The sequence below is a fragment of the Nyctereutes procyonoides genome, unplaced genomic scaffold (genome assembly GCF_905146905.1).
Source record: "Nyctereutes procyonoides isolate TBG_1078 unplaced genomic scaffold, NYPRO_anot_genome, whole genome shotgun sequence".
Taxonomy (NCBI): Eukaryota; Metazoa; Chordata; class Mammalia; order Carnivora; family Canidae; genus Nyctereutes; species Nyctereutes procyonoides.
Genome location: NW_026575024.1, coordinates 25,745,139 through 25,767,999, shown reverse-complemented (window position 1 = coordinate 25,767,999; position 22,861 = coordinate 25,745,139). Strand labels below are relative to the sequence as shown.

The following is a 22,861-nucleotide window of genomic DNA, read 5'->3' as shown; positions in this document are numbered from 1 at the left end:
TTTCCCCTCCCTTTAGGAGTAGAGGGCTAATACGTCTCTCTGCTTCTTATTCTTACTCTTGGCTCTTTCTTGGATGTCTCTTGTCCTCAACCAGTATTTTTTTTTTTCAACCAGTATTTTTAAACTTGTTTCAGTCCATAGATGTACACAGAGAAGTGTGTTTTGATGAGATACATACTTACCACTTATGAAACTTAGTAATTTGAAATAATTAAAAATATTTAAGTAGTTTTAGGAATAATTATAAAGAGCTCCCCTTTGTCCAGATTGACTAATTGTAAACACTTTATCATTCTATATGTGTGTTGAACATCTGAGAATAAATTATGTCGTGCCTCTTTGCCCTGAAATACTCGTGTGTATTTCCTAAGAACAAGGACATTCTCATGGGACTCCTGGGTGGCTCAGTGGTTGGGTCTGCCTTTGGCTCAGGTCATGATCCTGGGGTTCCTGGATCCAGTCCTGCATCAGGCCCCCCCATGGGGAGCCGCCTTCTCCCTCTGCTGATGTCTCGGCCTCTCTCTCTCTGCCTCTCATGAATAAATGGTAAAATCTTAAAAAACAAAAACAAAAACAAGGACCTTCTCTCTTAAAACCACAGTACAGGGATCCCTGGGTGGCGCAGCAGTTTAGCGCCTGCCTTTGGCCCAGGGCGCGATCCTGGAGACCCGGGATCGAATCCCACGTCGGGCTCCCGGTGCATGGAGCCTGCTTCTCCCTCTGCCTGTGTCTCTGCCTCTCTCTCTCTCTCTCTCTCTCTCTCTGTGACTATCATAAATAAATAAAAATTAAAAAAAAAAACCACAGTACAGTAGTCAAAAGCAGGAAACAACATTAATCCAATTATTAACTAAGAATATAGAGTCCATGTTCATATTTCACCAGTGGTCCTACTAATAGCCCTTAGAGCCCCCTCTTCACCTCCTAGCTCCCACAGCTCTAAATCCTGGAGTTCTCCTGCCCAAAGTGCTTTGAATCTGATTCTCTGTGGCCTGTTGCCCAGTGCATCATTTTTGAGGGCAGCCCACTAGGTTTGAGGTGGCCATGCAACAGTGGAGGTAAGGTGTCTTGTTGACTTGCCACCAGCCACAAGCCACTTAACCAGGGTGAGTCAGGTGTGCTGGGCGGGCAGAGGACTTGGGGGCTGGCTCTCTCCGCACTGTCAAATTCTGGCACTTAGCTGAGAAGTTAAGGAATTCTAAATCTGAACCTGGTTTTCCAGGTTGTTATGGAATGTATTTGTCAAGGTAGCAGAATAGAGTGTGTTTTATTTAATAGTATATTGATTTCTAAGTACTTAAAAAGACTTGCTGTGTGGACCTATATTCTCTCTCTCTCTCTTTTTTTATTCTCTTATTCTCAGCCCCATAATCGTTAAATGTAGTCCTGTTTACAATTATGTGTATGTATGTGTGTATACATTCACACATGTTCTTGTGTGTGTAAATACATACCTATCTGTCATTTGTTCATAAAAATTGTTATCATCCTGTGCACTCTTTTTTGCATCTTATTAGTATTTATTAGTACCTTATGGAAATCCCTGCTAGTCATCTGCTAAAGGCAAGATTCATCCTTTTGGGGGGGTGGGTGTAGGTGTATTGATGCACTCATCCATTCCTTTTCCATAGCCATTTACCTTATTTTTTTTTCTGCTATGAATGATGCTGTAGCAACCACTCCTGCCCAGTGGTCTTTCACAGGAGAGTAATGTAAATCACTAACCACCACTTGATCTACTCCACCAAAATAAATCCTAAGGATTGCCATGAGTGTTTTCTTAATTAAAAACGGAGCAACGGGGCAGCCCAGGCTCAGTGGTTTAGCGCCGCCTTCAGCCCAGGGTGTGATCCTGGAGACCCAGGATCGAGTCCCACGTCAGGCTACCTGCGTGAGGCCTGCTTATCCCTCTGCTTGTGTCTCTCTCTCTCTCTCTCTCTCTCCCCCTCTGTGTCTCTCATGAATAAATAAGTAAAATAAAAAATAAAAAAAGGAGCAATGTGGGGCACTTGGGTGGCTCAGTCAGTTAAGTGTCTGCCTTTGGCCCAGGTCATGATCCCAGGGTTTTGGGATTGAGCCCTGCATCAGGCTCCTTGCATAGCAGGGGTCTGCCTCTCCCTCTTTCTCTTTCTCTCCATCTAAAATACATAAAATAAATAAATATCTTTTAAAGCATTGGAGAAATGCATAATTTAGACTATAAAAATCCCCCATGATCTCACCTACTCGAGATATCCACCATTAAATTTGGAGTGCATTTTTCCAGACATCTTTCTATGTCTGTGCCAACATATACATACATAATATTCTTAACAGAAGCAGACCTATCAGTCCATTCCTGCAGCCTTTTTCCTCTGTGACCTTTAATGGCCATGTTTAGGGACCTTGTCTTTTTCTTACCATCTTGGTCCACTCTGAGGCATCACTTCCTCCTGTCTTTTGTGTGTTTCCCCTCTTTCTATTCCCTAAATGTAGCCAATTGTCAGTTTCAGACCCCCATATTTCCTGGTATTTGTTTCTCCTTTTTAATTGGACAGCCCGGCATCACATGCATGAAGCCACTTTCTCTCCTTGCTGCCTTTCCTGGAAATGTTCTTGGCATTTCCCTTAGTTACCCTGGTTCTTGGCTTTCAAATCTCCTTTCCTTTGGCTGTTTTCTCTCCTTTGCTTTTTATATCTGAGCTGTTGCCAAGACAACTTAGGTTGGGACACTGTTGGCCAGTCTTCAATCTTCCCTCCACTTATGTGATGAATTTCCATAATTGCCCTTCATCTTGTTCAAACTCCCTGGCGAAATACTGGAGATTCTACATTTTTTTTTAAGATTTTATTTATTCATTTGACACACAGAGAGTACAAGCAGGGAGAATGATGGAGGGAGAGGGAGAAGCAGACTTCCCGCTGAGCAGGGTTCCTGACACGGGGCTCCATCTCAGCATCCTGGGATCATGACCCAAGCTGAAGGCAGATGTTCAAACTACTGAGCCACCCAGGCGCCCTGAGATTGTACATTTTGCTTCCATTTTTCTTTCATCTCTTCTCTCCCACTATTCGTCTCCTCCATGCACCTCTAGGAGCCCTTTGTCAAGCCAAGCTGGTTCATTGGCTGATGAACTGAGCCTGTTGGGGCTTGACTCTATCCTGGTCATTCCCCTGCCATCCTAAAGTGCTCTTTGGATTCTTGCTGGTTAGGCAGTTTGACACTCCAGTAATCCTAACAAAGTGCTAGCTTCCATCTTACATGGAGGAGCCACTGACCCAGCAGAAATCCGCCCTTTCTAACCTCAGAGGAGGCCTCCGTGGGCCAGACCTGTCCCACACTCTCATGTGATGCCATATTGCAGTGAGGAGGGTTCTGTCCTCCCTCCAGGCACACTGGAGGGCAGGTCGGGGGTGTATGCAGTGCCAAGTGGGGCCAGACTTCCCCACCTCTGGACCTTGTGTCTGACTCCGTGGACATGTGCCTGCCCGATATGTGAACTGTAGTAGATCTAACTGCATGGCCTCCTAAGCCCCTTCGAATTTTGTACAAAGTGTGGCCTGCTTTAGGAAGCCTCTGGCATTCACTTGAGAGGCCTCAGGGCTTCAGTAGGACAACTCCTCCTCATCAGGGAAATGAAGGCTCACAGGGACTGGCTTGGGAAACCTTCCTGGGGAGGAGCTCCTAAGGGAAAAGGGTTGCTCATCAAATGCATGCTGGGGGTATCTGTGGGTCAAGGCAGCACTCCCCTACCCGACCCTGACTTCTTTTCCACCCTCTTGGGAAGGACCTAGCTAGCTCAGCCTCTCATATGTCCGTAGAAGGTTGGAGTAAAGTGATCATGATTCCCTATTCTAGGTCAAAACCATCGTCTTCTGAGGACTTAAGAGAGAGCCCTCAGTCTCAAGAGGTAAGGAAACCATTAGAGGTTGGTGAAGGGGAGGGGCGTTCCAGAGCTGCCCAGATGTCGCTCATCAGCTCAGAAGTCTTATCAGTTATCAGTCTCTGCGCCAGGGTAACAAACTCAGATATTCACAAGGCCACGTCGGTAACTTACCTGTGCATGGCAGCAGGCAGGTTTTCCCTTTTAAAGCAGTATATTGGCCAGGTACAACAAATCTGAGGCTACCAATTTGCAGTCTCTATAGGGACTATCCTTAATTTTGTCCAGCTAAGTTGTGGCAGTGGTGGGATAGGCTGTACAAATTACCATCATGCCTGAGATACGTATTTAGTGTTTGTTGTATGCTTGGGGCTGGGAATAGAGGGATTGTTAATACAAATTAAGATTAAATTAAGATAAACTAAATAATGCCCTTGCCTTCAAAGAGCTTACTAGGAGACCAGAGTAAACACAAGAGCCATCATTTAGTGTGTAACTACAGCCTGTGGAGCCTGCCAGTATATTTGGGAGTCATTTAGATACCACTGCAACCCTGCAAGGTGGGCACTACGGGTCTCTGTTTTGCAGATGAGAAACGCGGCTCAGAGAAGTGATGTGATATGCCCAAGGTAAATTAGCTTGTAAGTAGGGAGCCAGGCAGAATTCTAACCCAGAACTCTTTACAGCCATGTGTTTCCCATCACACTGTTCTGTCTACACGTACAGACATTCATGCATGTATGGCAGATGTGAACAGAGTTTAGGAGCATGGAGTTGGCAAGGATGATGGTCCCCTGAAAGTTATGGAAAAACTCCTTAGAGGAAGTGTCATTTGAGCCAGGCTTTGAAGAGTGGGTAGGAGTTCACATCAAGGGGAAGTGGTGTGCATTGCATAGAGGGAACATGTGAGTAAGAGTGGAATGCTTGCTGTGTTTGGGGAGGGTGGAGAGCATTTGGTGTGCCCAGACCATGGTGTGTGCAGTGAAACTAGAAAGATCAGGGTTACGATGCAAAGGGCTTTGAATGCCACATTCAAGTAGGGTGTGGCGGTAGTTGCCTGAAAAGTGTCAGAGGTGGGGTAAAGATATAATCAGATTTGCCTCCCAGAGGGTGATTGATCTCAATGTGGGGAGGTAGAGTGGAAAAGAAGGCCAAACTCTAGTCCCAGTTTGGGAACATCCTTGTACTTGTTCCAGCACAAGGCCAGTGTTTGGGGTGGACCAGGAATGTAGGGGAGCACGGCTTATGTGTAGAAGTATCACAGTAAGAATCAGCAGGAGGGATAGTAAGAATGCATAGGAGAAGGGAAGAGCCAAAGATGGTACTGAGATGTCTAACCTGGGGCCTGCGTGGTTGCAGGAGTACAGACTAGCTCATATACTGGGCTCCAGGAAGGCCGGTCTTCACTATATTCACTCATGTATCCACAGTCTGTGGCACTCAACAAATGTGTGCAGACCATGAGAGAATGAATAGAATTCACTCACATGAGGATGAGCACGTTTGCTCATTTAGTGGGGTTGGAGTGGGGAGAGTGAGCCACCCAACTTCCACCTTGGTTTTGGCTTTTTGAACTAGTCTTTTTGAATGCCTAAGACTCAGTGCAGCACATTTCAGTGAGCAACAAACACTCAATGGTTATCCCATGGTCCACTCCTTTTGAGGAAAGCAGCTTTTGATGACCTGAGCTTTTGGTGACCTGAAGAAGCATTGTGCTAAGTGTACGTAGGGCTACTGAGAGGAGGCATTCATTGTTGAAGTTGGGATAGGCTATGTGGGGGGCGTAGGGAGACAAGTGGGAAGAGGAAGCGGAATGTCCCTGTCAGGAGCTTTGATATGTGTGCAGATGATCTGATCTGACCCTGACTTAGGTAGGGGTCTGGGATGCTCCTGACCAAATCAAACTGGCTGGAGAAGATGGAGCTGGATTCCTTAGGGTCTTGAATTATCAGCACTGAAGACTGAAACAATATAGTTATAAATGGAAGCACCTTATAAATTGGAGTCCTGGTCTGTGTGAGATAAGACCTTGGCTGTGTCTGCTAATCTCGCTGAGCCTCAGTCATGGCATCTGCAAAAGGGGAACAGTAGCTCCCCAAAGTCAGGAGAGCTTTCTTGGTCTTCCTAGGTCTAAAAGTGGTTAAGATTTATTTGTTTGCCTCACTGTAACCCTGCATACCCTGTCCTCCCCCAAAGAGTCTTTATTTCAGTAAGATGTGCTTAGAAGTGTTTAGCTCAGGAAATCAACCCTCTCCCTCCCCAGTTTTTGAAGTCTTCTTTGTTTCAGGCATCCACCCCAGGTGGATTCCAGAAGAATGAGGAGGTTCTTAGCTCCCCAGCATCAACTGTCACTCTTAGCCATCATGAGTCTCAACTGTTTACCCAGCTACACATGGTCAAGATGGAGAAAATGTTTGAGGATGATGTTGACTCGACTGGAGGTAAAGCTGCCTTGCAGGCTTAGTTTCTGGTTTTGGCACAGGGTAGGAACCAAAACCTGGGTGTGTGGAGGGTTCAGATTTGGCAACCAGTTTTTCATCCGGTGTCTTTAAAATTTTAAGACTTTCTGTCATTGTGTATATTGTAAGCATATCAGAAGCTATTTCATTTCTAGAGAAACAATACCCCTAATCTAAGCACCCAGATGTAACCACTGTTAGCATTTCGGTATATTTTCTTCCAAACAACTTCATATGTATGGTTATCTATTGCTGTGTGACAATATTATTGTACACTTAGTGGCTTAAACCACACATTGATTATCTCATAGTTTTGGTGGGCCAGGCATCTGGGCAAGGTTTAGCTGGTTCCTCTGCTTAAGGGTCTCACTAGGCTGAGTCTGTGGTATCATCTGCAGCTTGCCAGGGAAAGGATTGCTCCCAAGTCCACTCAGGTTGTTGGCAAGATTCAGTTCTTTGCAGCTGCAGGACTGAGGCTTCTGTTTCTTCCTGGCCTTTGGCTGGCGACTGCTTTCAGCTCCTACAGCTGCCCACTGTTCCTGGCCACATGGGACTCACCACCATGGTGGTTTTCAAGGCTCAGAGTAGCCATGAGATAGCAGCTCCAGCAAGATGTGTGCTACAATCTTGTAAGTATGTAGTTATGTACACATAACCCCATTCATCCTGTCACCTTTGCCATATTCTCTTGGTTAGAAGCGAGTCACGGGTTCTCAAGTCAGGAGGAGGGGATCACAGGAGGGCATGAACAGCAGGAGGCGGACACCACCTTAAGTATGTCTGCCACAGGTGGCTGTGTGTTTTCACATGTTTGTAATTGCCTTACACAGGTAACTTCAGATCCTTCTCTTCTTAATGTATAATACCTTAAGGGCTTTTACATATTGCTGTGTTATCTTCCAAACCATCATTACTAATGAATGCAAGTATTCTACTTGGGGACTGAGCCATTCCCCTATAGTTGGGATATTTAGGTTTTAGTGCGTTTATTTTTTTAAAAGATTTTATCTATCTATTTATCTATCTATCTATCTATCTATCTATCTATCTATCTATCTATCTCATAGAAAGAGAGAGGCAGAGACATAGGCAGAGGGAGAAGCAGGCTTCATGCAGGGAGCCTGATTGGGACTCTATCCCAGAACTCCAGGATCACGCCCTGAGCCGAAGACAGATGCTCAACTGCTGAGCCACCCAGGCATCCAGGTTTTACTGCTTTAAATAACATGATGAAGAATATCCTTTGTACATCAAACTTTTTCTGTCTTTTAGAGCTTAATTTTTTTCTTGGGGATGGTACACATAAAGCCAAATAATAGGAATACTTAAAGGCATCTTTGTTTATATCCACCAGACTGAGTACCAGCTCTGGGGCATAGCTCCTTGTCACATTAATTTGAGTTTTACAACCATACTGTGATGTGGGCTGGAAAGGATAACAAATCCTCAGTTCACAGATGAACAAAGTGAGGGCAGGAAGGGATGGTGTGTGTCTGAAGATGAGATGGCTCCTAACTAAAGTTAATTTGGTATTGGGGTTTGACACCTGGGAGTCTTGGAGGACCCCAGATGTACCAGTTGTGGCCACAATTTTTATTGTGTTTATGTTTTGAGTAGGCAGAGTATTCAGGCAGTTCAAAAGTCAAAAGGTACTTTTCCCATGATACTTTTTTGATAGAGCAAATGTCTCCTTCAGCCCAACCCGAGGTGCCCAGTTCCATTCCTTCAAGTGGTTACTTACTGCTTTTAGTCATCTGTGATCTGTAGAAACACAGACACACATGTGGTCACTTCCCTTTTGTATGCAGTGGCAGCCTGCCATCCACACTGTTCTGTGCCTTGCTTTCTTTTCCTCAGCTTTATTGAGCTATAGTTGACAAGTAAATGTGTAACCATGCTGATTCGATATCTGTATACGTTTAGAATGGATCCCCACAATTGTCTACTCCTGCTTTTAAGAAAAATAATTTTTATCAAGTTTCCCCTTTTGATTTTTTACCTAATTTGTCCTGAAACCTTTTCAGATCAATTTAAAAAGAGCTTCCTCATTAAAACAAACAAACAACAAGCCAGATTTTAAATGGAGGAAAGGAAAATTTACTATGTATTTTTGGTACATTGGTACTTTTTCAAAAATCTTTTGAAGATGTGGATCATGGGGGTATCTGGGTGGCTCAGTCGGTTAAGCATCTAACTCGTGGTTTTCAGGTTGTTGATCTCAGGGTTGTGGGATTGAGCTCTGCATTGGGTTCCACACTCAGTGAGGATTCTGCTTGAGATACTTCCTCTCTGTCTGCTCCTCCTGCTTATGCTCTTTCTCTTTCTTTCTCTCTCAAATCAATCAATCTTTTTTAAAAAAGAGGTGGATCACGAACATGGGCTCTCTAGCATTTCTTGGGAACCTTGACCTGACTGATCATCAGTGCCTGTCTCAGAGGGAAGAGGAGAGATACCAGAGTTCTCCTCTCTGTTCTACAAGTTCTCTTTCAGGGCCTTAGTTGTTTTATTATTATTATTGTTATTGTTATTATTATTATTATTATTATTATTATTATTATTTGTTTATTTGAGGAAGGTCCATGTTGTTGGGTTTTGTTTTTTTAGATTTTATTTTTAAGTAATCTCCACACCTAAAGTGGGGCTCTAACTCACAACCCTGAGATCAAGTGTTGCATGCTCCACCAGCTGAGCCAGCCAGGTGCCCTGAGGGTTGGTCTTTCTTTTCTTTCTTTTCTTTCTTTCCTTCCTCCCTCCCTCCCTCCCTCCCTCCCTCCCTCCCTCCCTCCCTCCCTTCCTCTTTCCTTTCCTCTTTCCTCTTTCCTCTTTCCTTTCTTTCCTCTTTCCTTTCCTTTTTCCTTTTTTTTCCTTTCCTTTTTCCTTTCCTTTCCTTTCAGAGAGCACAGAGAGCAGAGGCAGAGGGACAGGAGGAAAGAGTACTAAGCAGACTCTGTGCTGAGTGTGGAGCTGGATGCAGGGCTCCACCTCCCAACCTGAGATCATGCCTTAAGCTGAAAGCAAGAGTTGGATGCGCAATTGAATATGTCACCCAGATGCCCCTGGGTCTGTGTTTTTTTTTTTTTTTTTAAGGGATGGGTCTCTGGTTCTTAAAGGGGAGTGCCCATGCATCTCCTGCGAGGACTTAAAAGTGTCCATGTGCCCTGGTCCCCACCTCTGGGGCCTGTGTGTGGGAGCTTGTGGAGGACTGGGGTGGGGATCAAGAGAGAGCCACTGAGCTGGAGGCCCTGTAGCCTCAAGCCTGCGAGCCATTGTAGCACTGACCTTCTATGCAGGTGCTCCTGAGGCGACATGAGGGGCTCATATACCAAGTGTGCCCTCACTTTTGCCAACTGACATTTCATCCGGCGCTGCCGGGCATGGTAAGAATCAGTATTGGTACAGAGCTTCATGTGTTACCAAGCCCTCTGTCAGATTTGATTCAGTTGTTATGAAGCCCTGTGGCTTTCCGTGTGACTTTACACAGGAAGGGCCAGACACTAACAACAGGCCCAAATGCAGTGATCAGGTGTCCTGACATGGAAACTACTTCTGTGGGCACCCTACACCAAGTGTAGCACTTCAGATGCAAAGTAAAGAAGGCCCTTTCTGGGTGAGCCGGGGGCATGACCATGCAGTGCTCATGCTTGATCAAGCCTGTGCTCTAGGAAGGCAAGCACTGGAGGGCACACACATACCCCTACCCCTAAATGGCAGAGGGGAGGCTAGGAAACATTTTCTTCATAAATATTTTAAATATTGCATTTATTTAAAAAATACTTATAAGTCTTTGGGGATGCCTGGGTGTCTCAGTGGTTGAGCAACTGCCTTTGGCTCAGGTCATGATCTGGGGGTCATGGGATCGAGTCCTGCATTGGGCTCCCCACAGGGAGCCTGCTTCTCCCTCTGTCTCTGCCTCTCTTTCTGTGTCTCTCATGAATAAATAAAATCTTAAACATACTTTTCCAAAAAAAAAAAACATACTTATAAGTCTTTAAAAAAAATAGAGGTAAATAGTCCATAATCCTACCTCTTGGTGTTACAAAGAAAGAGAAAGGTAAAGTAGGAGTTTCCCAGAAGGGGGAGGGCAGTTCTTAACAGGGGATGGCAGAGGAGAGGTATACTGGGTCTTGCTGCGTTGGGGGAGCAAGGGGTGTCCTGGGGCAAGGCTGGGGGGAGGTGACCACAGAGGATGGGGTGCACTCGGGTCAGGGGGTGCCCTGAGACCCAGCAGTGGGGCTGACAGGGAGGTGACACATCTAGAGCTGCTAAAGAAAGGGAAGTGTTTTGGCCAGGAGGGCATTGGCTCCTCACATGACCAGTCACCCTACAGAGGGTAGTGAACATTATAATGGAGATGAAGGAAGTCTTCTGGTTTCAAATCCTCCTGGTGCCATTGTGTGTTCTTGGGCAAACCACAAAGCCTCTCTGTCCTTATCTGTAAGATGGGGAGAATGACAGTACCCATCCTCTAGGACCACAGGGTTCTTGTGAGGATTCAGGAGGGAGGGCATTGGAAACCCCCTTCAGGTCTTCAGCCTGGATGACTGGCTGGAGGTGGTGCTATTAGCAGAGCTGGTGAACACAGGAAAGACCAGCATGTATTGGGATAAAGATAATAAACCGGATTTTATTTTATTTATTATTATTTTTAAGATTTTATTTATTCATGAGACACACACACACACACACACACACACACACAGAGGGGTGGGGTGGTAAACACAAGCAGAGGGAGAAGCAGGCTCCATGCAAGGAGCCTGACGTGGCACTCAACTCCGGGTCTCCAGGATCAGGCTCTGGGCCAAAGGTGGCACTAAACCGCTGAGCCACCCGGGCTGCCCTAAACCAGATTTTAAACATGCTGAGTTGAAGGAGCCAGGGGAACGGGAACACTTGGGAACAGTCAGAGACACAGGAGAGGTATTCTCTCCTGAGATGCAGAGATAGGTGATGAGGTGAGGTCACTCAAGCAGAGTGTCAGAAAAGCAAGGGGACCATGACGAGAAGAGCTGAGGCAAATGCCAAATGACAGGGCAGCGTAGACAGTGGAGCCTGGAGGAGACCGGAGTGACCTGTGGGGTCACTGCTTGAAGGCAGGAGACCCCAAGGGCAGTGAAGGGCACCATGAGATGTGGTCTGATGTCTCTGGTGGCTGAGGAGAGTGGGTGGGCACAAATGCTGGGTGCTGAAGGGAACGTGCCAGTGGGGCAGGCAGAAGAAAGAAAGGAGGAGTGAGGATGGACCTTCATCCCTCAAGGAAAGAAAGGGCCCAGGACCACCCAGGCAGGGGAGAGTTGGCTGTCAGAACACCCCTCTTACCATCTGAGCTGGAAGGGCTGGCAGTCAAGCGTTATAAGATTGAGTCTCACATCAAGATCCACACTGGGTGTGGAGCCTGCCTAAGAATCTCTCCCTCTCCCTCTGTACACTCCCCTCTCCTGCTGACCTGTGTTCTCTCTCTCTTAAAAAAAAAAAAAAGGTGAGAGAGCTGGCTAAGATCAGAGGCGCAGGAAAAAGTGGTTAGAGAGTTCACTTGGAGTGTAATTTAGAAGTAAAATATGCACTTTTACAGTGAGGCATAATTTACCTCCCATAAAATGCATGGGTGTTGGGGTCCAGCTCAAGGAATCACATGCATACATTCATGTAACTACCAGATCAAGTTATAAAACATTTCCTGCCCCCCCCCCAAGAAAGTATCCTCCTGCCTGATCCTGCTTGTGATCCCCCCTCCCCCCTCAAGGAAGTGATATATCACTTTGAGTGGTTAATTAACCATCTGGCTAGAGGTGGGTGAGAGTTGTTTTTTAGAGGGGAAAGGGGCCCTGCCTGGACCCCACAGTGTATGCTTCCTTTCCAAAATACCTTTGTGTCTATTCTCTTGCAATTTTCAAAAAAGTGTTTGGTAAACTTAATAAAAAATGTATTAAAATAACATGGTGACAAATAATCTATATGACTTCTTAGACAACCAGCTCCTTTCTTGGGTGAGAAAGGAGCTGGTTGATCCCTGTAGTGCTCTCAAGAGGGATTTGTTCATTCATTGCTACACAAAGGCTCTTTGGCTCCTGGCTCCCTCCCAAGGGAAGGCTCTGTGTCTTGATGGCCATCTGACTGACACCCAACTCATACATGGAAGGATCAGATTGTGAGGGTCAGCCTCAGGCACCACCCCATGACCCTGGACACATGACCTCACCTCTGCGTCCCACAGTTTTCTCATGAGTCTCTCTCATTAAATGGTCAGTGTGAATAAACACAGAGAAGCACCCAATATCGTCATGGCCACATCCTAGTGCCAACAGCAAAACTCGGGAACAAGTGTGTGTAGTGTGCCAAGAAACCAGTCACAGAGGGCACAGGCTCATCCTGTACTCGTGGAACTCATGGGCTAGAGCAGTGATGAGGAAAGTTGAGGGGGGCAGTGGAGCTGGGTGCTGGGAGTAGAGGGCCTCCCTAGATAGTTCTCAGGAAGGCTTCCTCGTGAAGGGGCCCAGATGGTGCAAAGGCCTTGAGGTGGTGAGAAACAGCGTGGGGACATTATGGCTGGAGCCAGGAATGCAGGGGATGGTAGTGGGAGGTGAGGTCTGAGCGGAGCCAGAAAATGCACGGCCTTCAGATTGTGGTGAGGGTTCCAGATATTTGGAGGGAACTCTAGAAGCACTTTTTATAGACTATGATTATTTAAAAAAATCTACGGGATATTGGCACATTGGCAGACAGATTCCCTTATAGTCACAAAACCCAGCGTGGAGAGAGTATTTTATCCCTACCCTCTGTTCCTCTCCTCTCCAGCTTTGCCTCTAGCCAAAGTTGGCATTTTAATTGCCTTTAAGAGACGCACTTCACCTCTTTATTTGTATATTTGTATTAATTTGTGTCTCTTTTTTTTTGCCATTATTAGTTTTCTCTTTCCTTCTTTTTCTTTTTTTTTTTGAGTTTTCACCAGTTTTCTTTTTTTTTTTTAAGATTTTATTTATTCATGAGAGACACAGAGAGAGAGAGGTAGAGACATAGGCAGAGGGAGAAGAAGGATCCCCATGGGGAGCCTGATACAGGACTCGATCCTAGGACCCCAGGATTATCTGAAGGCAGATGCTCAACCACTGAGCCACTCAGGCATCCCTCATCAGTTTTCTTTGTCTCAGTGCCTGGCCTGTCTTAGAAATGGGATCTGATCTTTTTTTAGTATCCCCTCACCCAGCAGTGCTGTGGGGCCCACACAGTCCTCTGGTGTGAAAGGTGTGCACTGAATCAGGTGGGCTGATTGAATGCTGAACAGATAGAGGAGATTCAAGGGACAGCCCGGCAAACATTCTCTGTGTCCTTCTTCAGCACCCAGACATCCAAGGGCACCATGGCTGCTAACAGGCCCAGTGATTTGCTGTGGAGTGGATGATGTTTTTTCTTCTCTTTTGAAGCCCTGGACATGAAGACTTTCATTAAGGCCATAAAGAAGATTCTGAGCAATGCGTCAGATGAGATGCTAGAGGCGCTGTTTTTGAAGGTGGACACAGACTGTAATGGCTCCGTTACCTGGGTGAGGAGGGTGCCTCTGCTGCCTCAGGTAGCTGGAGGGAGCCTGAGGGATCCAGGTGTGGCTGACCTGTAGAACATGTGGAGGGTTGAAGATGGGGAGGTGGTCAAGCCATCAGAAAGCCTCCTGTGGATTCTGGGGTGCTTGCTGGGTAGAGGGAAACTTTCTAAGACTTCTGTAAGTGGGGCTACTTGCAGCTTATTCTTCTCCTAGGGAATGGGAGGGTGTATGACGAATGTTAGCAACTTTTGCCTGAGGCCTCCCAGCACACAGGGAAGCAGCAAGGGTACCACCCACCTGCCAGGTGGCTCTCCTGCACACCAGCCCCCATTCAGTTCTGGAAGATGCCATAACCACCATAATAGACGGTTTCTGATCACTCAGCCAACAGACAGACCTGTGGCTGTTCAATCCCAAAATGTCAGGGTTCTAGAGCATTCCCCCCCTCGATTCTATATGTTCTGTGATAAGTAGATGTACCATTTAAAAATATGAAATACAGAAGGATACAGAAAAGTGCAAAAAATTAGTCTGACGTATTGACATAGGAATGCTGACAATGATAACTAGCCTTGATGCCAAGCACTGTGTTAAGCACTTTATGTATTATTTTACTTAAACTTTGCAGGAATTGTACAGGGTGTGTGTTGATATTTGCCTTAATTTGACAGATTGTGAAACTGAGGCATGAAGACTTTAAGAAACTTGCCCAGAGTTACAGAGCTAGTTAGCAGCTGAGCTAGTCTTCAGACCTGAGGAGTTTGCTTCAGGAAGCCTGTGTGTTAACTACTCTGTCATTCCTTCCCTCAGCTCAGGCAAACATGCTGTTTTGTTTTTTTCTTTCATTTCTCTTAATATTCTTTTTATTCTTAATAAACCTGTTTCCAGAATTCTTTGCTATCTACACAATGATCTTAATAACTCCCTCTTTCTTTATAGGTTCACGTGGTGGTCTGTTTTGGCCTTCATGAGGCATCAGTAGATTCTAGAGTTGCGGTAGTTGCCTGGCTTCTGGTCTTCCCCTGCTGTTAACTTGTTATATGAGCTGGGACAACTCATCTCTATTTTTATGGGCTCAGTCCTATTATCCATAAAATGTGGATGAATAAAGAGATTCAAACAAGATGCTGGATGTGGTGATGATGCAGACATGTATTTAGCATTACAGAAACGCGTTAAGGAGGGCGGTGCTGCTATGTACTTGTTGCTAGGCCCTTCACACATCCCAGATCCCAGAACAGCTCAGTTGCTTGGCTACTCTCTTTGGCCAGCCCCAGGAAGCAGCAACCAGAGAGCCCCTTAGAAGAGGCTAGGAAAGATGAGGGAAGAACTGGAAGCCAGGCAAGGGTTCCCAAAGCCCAGTGCTCTGATGGCTCAGCCAACACTTTCCTGTCTTGTGTTACTTCTCGAGGCAGCAGGAGTACGTGGATTACGTGATGCGGGAGTTACAGAGAAGGGAGAGGATGAGAACAAGCCAGTACCGCCTGCACTTCCACCTTCCCATGAGGATCATTCCCCTGTAAGGAGTGTCTCCCTGGACTGAAGGGGTGTGTACAAACAAGAACAAGGTGGGGACAGGCTCTGTAGTGAGTGCCCCTCCCTAAATCCCTGAGTCACTCCTTGTGGGGCCACCAGGGGTCTGGCACTCACTTCAGCCACTCAACCCTGTAGGCGAGCCTGAGCATTAAGGTGACCGTGTCCCCACTTTACAGACAAGGAAACAGGTTTGGAGAGGTCAAAATGAAAGTGGTGGGGTTGCCCTGTTTGACTCTCCCCATCCCTGCAGCATACTCTGCTCCCCCTGCTTGCTTCCTCCCATTGCTGGTGCTAAGTGGGTCTGGGGGTTTCATCCAGAGTGCAGATGGCTCACATGGCAAGGAGTAAAAGCCATCACAGGAAATTGCTCCTGGAGGCTGCAGAGGCCCCAGGAATGGGCCATTGGTCCCTCCTGGAGCATGTGGCTCTGCCTTTGCCTTGATTTCCTCCTCTCCCTGCCTGCTTGCTCTTCCTCATGGCTCTTCTCCACTGTACCCTCTGGACCTTCATGTAGTCTCCTTTCTGTGCATGGTTCTGTCTACCCCCACCCCTCTGAACTTCCTAAGAAAAAGCAGCCCTCCAGTGGATTCTGGCCAGTGGCCCAGGCCTCTTCCTGGAGTTCCTTTCCCAGAGATCACTGGGGGTTTGCACACCTCCTGCCAGGTGCAGGCAGCTGAGGCCAGGGAGCCAGGTCCTGTGATCCAATGCTTGGTGGCCTGCAATTGTGGCCTGGTTAGGAGGGGCTGTGGCTGGGTCTGTCCTTGGAACCAGCCCCAGAGCAGGCTGTGGGGAAGACTGCTTAGGACATGTAAACCTGAAGCAGTCTGCCCTGGAGCACCTGGAGATTCAGAGAGATGATGTAATGAAAACCAGGAAAGGGCAACTAAAACAATTTTGGTCAATATTTAATTGAGGCCAATATATATGAAAGATGAAGGATTTTATAACCATACATTTTGACCTAAAAACTTCGCTTGACATAGCTGAGCCCTCACAAGGCTTTCTATTATTTCCTTGGAACATTTAGATTTCCAAGGGTGCTTAAAGAGCCAGAACCAAAAATGTCAAGAAGCCTGTTCCTTTCTTGTCCTTTTTATTTGTTCAACCTTCAAACCCGGAGAGCATTTCCAGCTTGGCAGAGAAAATAGCCAAATAATACTCAATTACCTTCATGAAAGGGTCATCTTAAAAGTTGGCTTCCCTTTCCTGATCCTGGACCAAGATCACTGAACGACCCTCTCCGGGATCTGCTGTAGTCCAGCAGGTGGAGGCGCTGGCCTTCTGGGATAACACCTCCCGAGGGCTCCTCTCACTTTTCATGGCTTTCACCTTTCACCCCTCAGAGACCTGTGGCCCTGACTTGAGAGATGGCAGTGGGAAAGGGGAGGGAGGGTAGAGAGAGGAGCCATGTTCAGACATACTGTCACCCTCTCTTCTGCTGAGACTGTTTTGAGGTAGAATTTCACAGTGATGTGGGTTAGCCTTCAGCCATAGGTCACACAGTGTCCACAGTGACATTTGGAAAAGGTTCTGGCTAGAGTAGGGATCGAGGTGCCTAGGTTCTAGTTTATGGACAGAACTCCAGGCAAATGCTTCTCCCTGGGTCCATGTGAAGTGAGGTAACACTACTGGCCCTGGTGGGGCCTGAAGGTGTGGGAACATCAGGTGGGAGAGCATGTGCCATGCTGTGTCCAGAAATCAAAATGGCGCTGCCCTGTAGTAGCCAGCCAGCCAGCTTAGCCAACTTGGAGCAGGAAAGAAACCACTGGAATGCATCACTGTAGCTTGCTGGGAAGGCCACAGGAGCCGTTTACTATGCTCAGGGCATGGCCTTGTTGATGAGGAGGCAGGTACATGGGGCTCTCTGTTGGATACATTGCCCCTTGTCCACTTTTATCTCATGCTTGCGTTATACTCCCTTCTCCGAGTTGCCAGAAACTGTTATCATGAAGTTTTCAGTTGCAAGCCACCCCTCCAGTCACCACCTTCTGTAGATCATTTTTCTCATAAAAGAAGGTTTGCAAAAGACCTCCACATTCCCTGCCTCCCCTGACCCCATCCCATCACGAGGAAGTGTACTGGCTTTGTGATGGGAGAAGCCCATGGCTTGTGGAACCCTATCTCATAGCAGCGGCCTACTGGGGGCTCTTTCTTTCGGCCACAGCTGCTAATGGTAGAAAACTGCTTGGCAGAGTCATGCATCGTGTGCGTGCTAGTGAAGCCCCCCTTGCTTGCTTTGTCTTTTCTCCTCTGTGCTCCTCATTCCGGATTCGTTTGAATCCTTCTTTCTCCTGTCCCTTTCCTCAGGAACCATGGATGCGAGATTGTGAAGGTGCAGTTCTTAACTCAGCAGTTCAAGAAGATGGGGCACCTTCTGACTGTCACCAAGGACGGGATCTTGCAGATCTGGTCTGAATCCTTCTCGCTGCTTAACTCCTTTAGGGTGAGGGGGGCCCACCTGTGGAGCACATATGGGGTGGTCGGAGCACCTTTGCCTTTGTACCCCAATAGTGAAGGTGACCCGGATCCAGAGTGTGCTTATTCTTGGGGTTCCTGGTCTAAGCACCCCGCACGTGCAGTCACTGCTTCTGAGGCCAGGATTCTGGCTTCACTGTGGGACGGAGACCCTTACAGTTCTCTTCTGTAAGCAGGATGACATCTCAAAGTTGCATTCTACTTAGATGTCTAACAGAGACACCTTATACCCATTTTGTCCAAATAGAATGTCACTGGAGCCCTCCCTGGCCACCAGGCTTCCCTCTCCTGGGCCCCACCTCCGTGAGTGGGGTCATCACCCACCAAGGTTTCTGGGTTAGAGATCAGTTCCCTGACCTTTCCCTGCCACAACGGCTCCATCACCAAGCACCACTGATTTGAATCCTTCCCTGGTACTGGGCAGGAAATCACAGCAGTTGTGAGTGTGGGCTCTGGAGCCCACCTTAGAACCTGACTGTGCCACCTTCCAGCTCTGTGACCTTGGATAGTTAGTATATAGCCCTCCATGCCTCAGTTTCCTCATCTATCAAATGGGGTCATGTAACCCCCTCAGGCTGTTGGGAGGATTTAATGACATAACAATGCCCACATGGCAGTCAGAGTAGGGTAAGGCTCACAGCAAGTACCAGACAAATACAAGCTGACATCATCATTGTCTTTGTGCGGTCAGTTCCTGACCAAGAGCAGTAAGTGAGAAAATGTTCAGGAAAGCTGGCTGTGTACCTAGTGTTGCCAGGCTAGTCCAGAATTGTTCAAAAAATGTGGAAGGCACAGCTCCCCTGAGAAGGAAGGCTTACTGAGGAGGCTGCCAGCAGGAGGAAGGCTTTCATAAGCCTGTGAAACAGCAGTGTTTTGTAGATGCATTGGAGGGGTGGGGGTGGGGCGGGGAATCTGTATCCCAGGGGGCCAGACGGCTCTGGTTGGTCCCTTTTCAGTTGCCTAGGGAGACAACTCAGGTCCGTGGAGGCCCAGTGACTCTCGTGGGTGGACTTGGTAGCCAGGACCAAGGGGGACTCACACCTGAGGTCCCGAGGCTAGGGTTTCTGGCATCCTCCACCCTCTTTTTCTCTGTGCGTTTCTTTTGGTATTGAGGGGGCACATTATAGCCTGAACTCCTGGTTGTGGCTGCTACTCGGTCACCTTGGTGCCCCTCAGAGGCCAAGTCTGAGAGAGTTGAGGACAGAGGGAGGCTTCCTGGACGGCCCAGCATTCCTCCTTGAGGGGCTGCTAGGGCAAGTGGATGTTGGCAGGAGTGATCTAGCAAGCACCTTCCATGAGCACCCACTGCATGCAGATGGAAAACCCTGGAATCTGGGGGAAGAGGGGCTGGGCTTCGTTTTCCAGCTGTGCAACCTTGGACAAATCACTAGAACTCCTTGGGGCTCTGGGCTTCTCAGAGGAACATGGAGGCAGTGGCCTTACCATCCCCTCTCTTGTGTGTGGGTTAGAGGCCCATTGTCTTCACTGCGCAGCCACCAGCACAGGCCTCTATGTTCTTGGTGTCTCTGAGTTGTGATGGAAAGGTCCACTTCCTGCTCCTGCCTCTGCACACCCATCTGGAGGAGCTGCCCTAAAGGTCCCCTTCCCTTCTGTGTCACACTGTACTCTTCTCTGCTTTCTTCAGTTCGGAATCCATGGCCTAATTTGGGGAGTAAACTACAATTTCCTTAGCTGGCCACCCCTACCTCAGCTCTCGTCCTCTCTGACCCTGAGCCTGTTGGGCTGGCCTCCTGTTTCCTTAGCTTCCTCTTTCCCCCAAGCCTGCTACTGCTGACAGGCGTCTCTGTGTGGCCTCCCCCACCTGGAGTGCTGCTCCAATTGGGTCTGCATGGCTATTATGTGAGCGCGGAAAGGCACCTCACAACCTGGCGGGACGATTTCTTGTTACTAAGCCACTTGAACCAGGTGACACCTGCAGATGGTAGACAAGATTCAGACAAAACAAAAACAAATACAATGTTATATGTCCCTGATATCTCTTTTTTTTTACCTTTTTTTTTAAATTTTATAAATTAATTTTTATTGGTGTTCAATTTACCAACATACAGAATAACACCCAGTGCTCATCCCGTCAAGTGTACCCCTCAGTGCCCGTCACCCATTCACCCCCACCCCCCGCCCTCCTCCCCCTCCACCATCCCTAGTTCATTTCCCAGAGTTAGAAGTCTTTATGTTCTGTCTCCCTTTCTGATATTTCTCACACATTTCTTCTCCCTTCCCTTATATTCCCTTTCACTATTATTCATATTCCCCAAATGAATGAGAACATACACTGTTTGTCCTTCTCCGGTTACTGTGGCCAAGTTCAAAAAGGGTGTTGCCTGAGTTCTCCTCTGGGATTTTGATGGAATCTTGTCTCACATTTAGATCTTTCATCTATTTTGAGTTTATCTTTGTGTATGGTGCAAGAGAGTGGTCCAGTTTCATTCTTCTGCATGTGGATGTCCAATTTTCCCAGCACCATTTATTGAAGAGAGTGTCTTTCTTCCAGTGGATCGTCTTTCCTCCTTTATCGTATATTAGTTGACCATAAAGTTCAGGGTCCACTTCTGGGTTCTCTGTTCTGTTCCATTGATCTATATGTCTGTTTTTGTGCCAGTACCACACTGTCTTGATGAACACAGCTTTGTAGTACAACCTGAAATCTGGCATTGTGATGCCCCCAGATATGGTTTTCTTTTTTAAAATTCCCCTGGCTGTTTGGGGTCTTTTCTGATTCCACACAAATCTTAAAATAATTTGTTCTAAGTCTCTGAAGAAAGTCCATGGTATTTTGATAGGGATTGCATTATACGTGTAAATTGCCCTGGGTAACATTGACATTTTCACTATATTAATTCTGCCAATCCATGAGCATGGAATTTTTTCCATCTCTTTGTGTCTTCCTCAATTTCTTTCAGAAGTGTTCTATAGTTTTTAGGGTATATTTTGAGAACCATTTGAATGGTAAATGGTTCTCCAACCTTTTATTTTCAGGTTGTAGGTGTCCTTCTGTCTAAAATGAGTCTCTTGTAGACAGCAAATAGATGGGTCCTGCTTTTTTATCCAGTCTGAAACCCTGCGCCTTTTGATGGGGTCATTAAGCCCATTCACGTTCAGAGTTACTATTGACAGATATGAGTTTAGTGTCATCATGATATCTATTTAGTCCTTGTTTTTGTGGATTGTTCCACTGAACTTCTTCTTAAAGGGGAGTTTTAAGAGTCCCCCTTAAAATTTCTTGCAGAGCTGGTTTGGAGGTCACATATTCTTTCAGTTCCTGCCTGTCTTGGAAGCTCTTTATCTCTCCTTCCATTTTGAATGAGAGCCTTGCTGGATAAAGTATTCTTGGTTGCATGTTCTTCTCATTTAGGACCCTGAATATATCCTGCCAGCCCTTTCTGGCCTGCCAGGTCTCTGTGGAGAGGTCTGCTGTTACCCTAATATTCCTCCCCATGAAAGTCAGGGACTTCTTGTCTCTTGCTGCTTTAAGGATCTTCTCTTTATCTTTGGAATTTGCAAGCTTCACTATTAAATGTCGAGGTGTTGAACGGTTTTTATTGATTTTAGGGGGGGATCTCTCTATTTCCTGGATCTGAATGCCTGTTTCCCTTCCCAGATTGGGAAAGTTTTCAGCTAGGATTTGTTCAAATACATATTCTGGCCCTCTGTCCCTTTCGGCGCCCTCGGGAACCCCAATTAAACGTAGGTTTTTCTTCCTCAGACTGTCATTTATTTCCCTTAATCTGTCTTCATGGTCCCTTAATTGATTGTCTCTTTTTTCCTCAGTTTCCCTCTTTGCCATTAACTTGTCTTCTATGTCACTCACTCGTTCTTCCACCTCGTTAACCCTCGTCGTTAGGACTTCTAGTTTGGATTGCATCTCATTCAATTGATTTTTAATTTCTGCCTGATTGGATCTAAATTCTGCAGTCATGAAGTCTCGTGAGTCCTTAATGCTTTTTTCTAGAGCCACCAGTAGCTGTAGAATAGTGCTTCTGAATTGGCTTTCTGACATTGAAGTGTAATCCAGATTTTGTAACTCTGTGGGAGAGAGGGCTGTTTCTGATTCTTTCTTTTGAGGTGAGGTTTTCCTTCTAGTCATTTTGCTCAGTGCAGAGTGGCCAAAAACAAGTTGTATTGGAACACGGGGGAGTATCACTGGTCCGTCTAGCTGGTCTTCTGGGGGAGGGGCCTGTTGTGCTGATTTTCAGGTGTTAGCACTTGGGGGAGCTGCTCTGCCCCTGCCTGCTGCAGGGCTCAGCGGGGGTTGTTTACCCCGTGGGGCCCCAGGAGGAACAGCAGCAGTTGCTATGGCAACTCTGGAAGCCTGGATTCAGCCTCCGCAGGAACTACGGGGCTCGGGGCTCTCGGTTCTCCGTCCGCAGGGCCTGGAGGCTCCGGGGCGGGGCCGCTGATCTGCTCAGCTCGGGGCAGGAGCGTCCTCGCTGTCCTGGGCCCTCCCGGCCTCTGCCTGTCCCAGGGGGAGGCCGGATCCTGGGCTGGGTCCGGCGCCCTGTGCTCCGGGGCCTGCGCTGTGGGATTCGCGCTCCCGCCCCGCAGCCCCCTCCGCGGAGCCACCGCCCGAGCCCCTCCGAGCTGCTCCGGTCGGTCCCGCGGTGCGCGCTGCAGCCCTTAGGGAGCTCGGAGCACTCCCCTGCGCTCGCAGGTGTCTGTTAGTGTCCCCGGGAGCCCGAGGGCATCCCCGCCCTCCTGGGTCCTGCTCCAACTCCCTGCGAGCCCCTTCCGCCCGCCCGGGAAGGTTGGTGCAGCTCCTGCTCCTCTGGGACGGGGCTCTCCTGTCCTGGGGACACTCGCCCCGGCCTCAGCCCGGCTCCTCGCGGGGCCCCTCCCCCTCAGAGGCCTTTTGTTTCTTTATTTCTTTTTTCCCGTCTTCCTACCTTGATAGAAGCGCGGACTCTTCTCACTGTAGCATTCCAGCTGGTCTCTCTTTACATCTCAGGCCGAATTCGTAAATTTTCAGGATGGTTTGA

At 47.5% G+C, this 22,861-nt stretch overlaps 1 protein-coding gene across 1 annotated transcript in view; it reads left to right on the top strand.

The window, feature by feature from the left end:
- The first annotated feature begins 3,944 nt into the window (after nt 1–3,944).
- The window catches only part of EFCAB8 (EF-hand calcium binding domain 8), a 64,596-nt gene continuing 45,679 nt past the window's right edge, over nt 3,945–22,861 (top strand). Inside the window, exons 1-5 of the mRNA XM_055344524.1 lie at nt 3,945–3,995; nt 6,151–6,304; nt 13,741–13,859; nt 15,272–15,375; nt 17,700–17,835. Of these exons, the coding sequence (XP_055200499.1) occupies nt 3,945–3,995; nt 6,151–6,304; nt 13,741–13,859; nt 15,272–15,375; nt 17,700–17,835 (564 nt within the window). The remainder of the gene's footprint in view (nt 3,996–6,150; nt 6,305–13,740; nt 13,860–15,271; nt 15,376–17,699; nt 17,836–22,861) is intronic.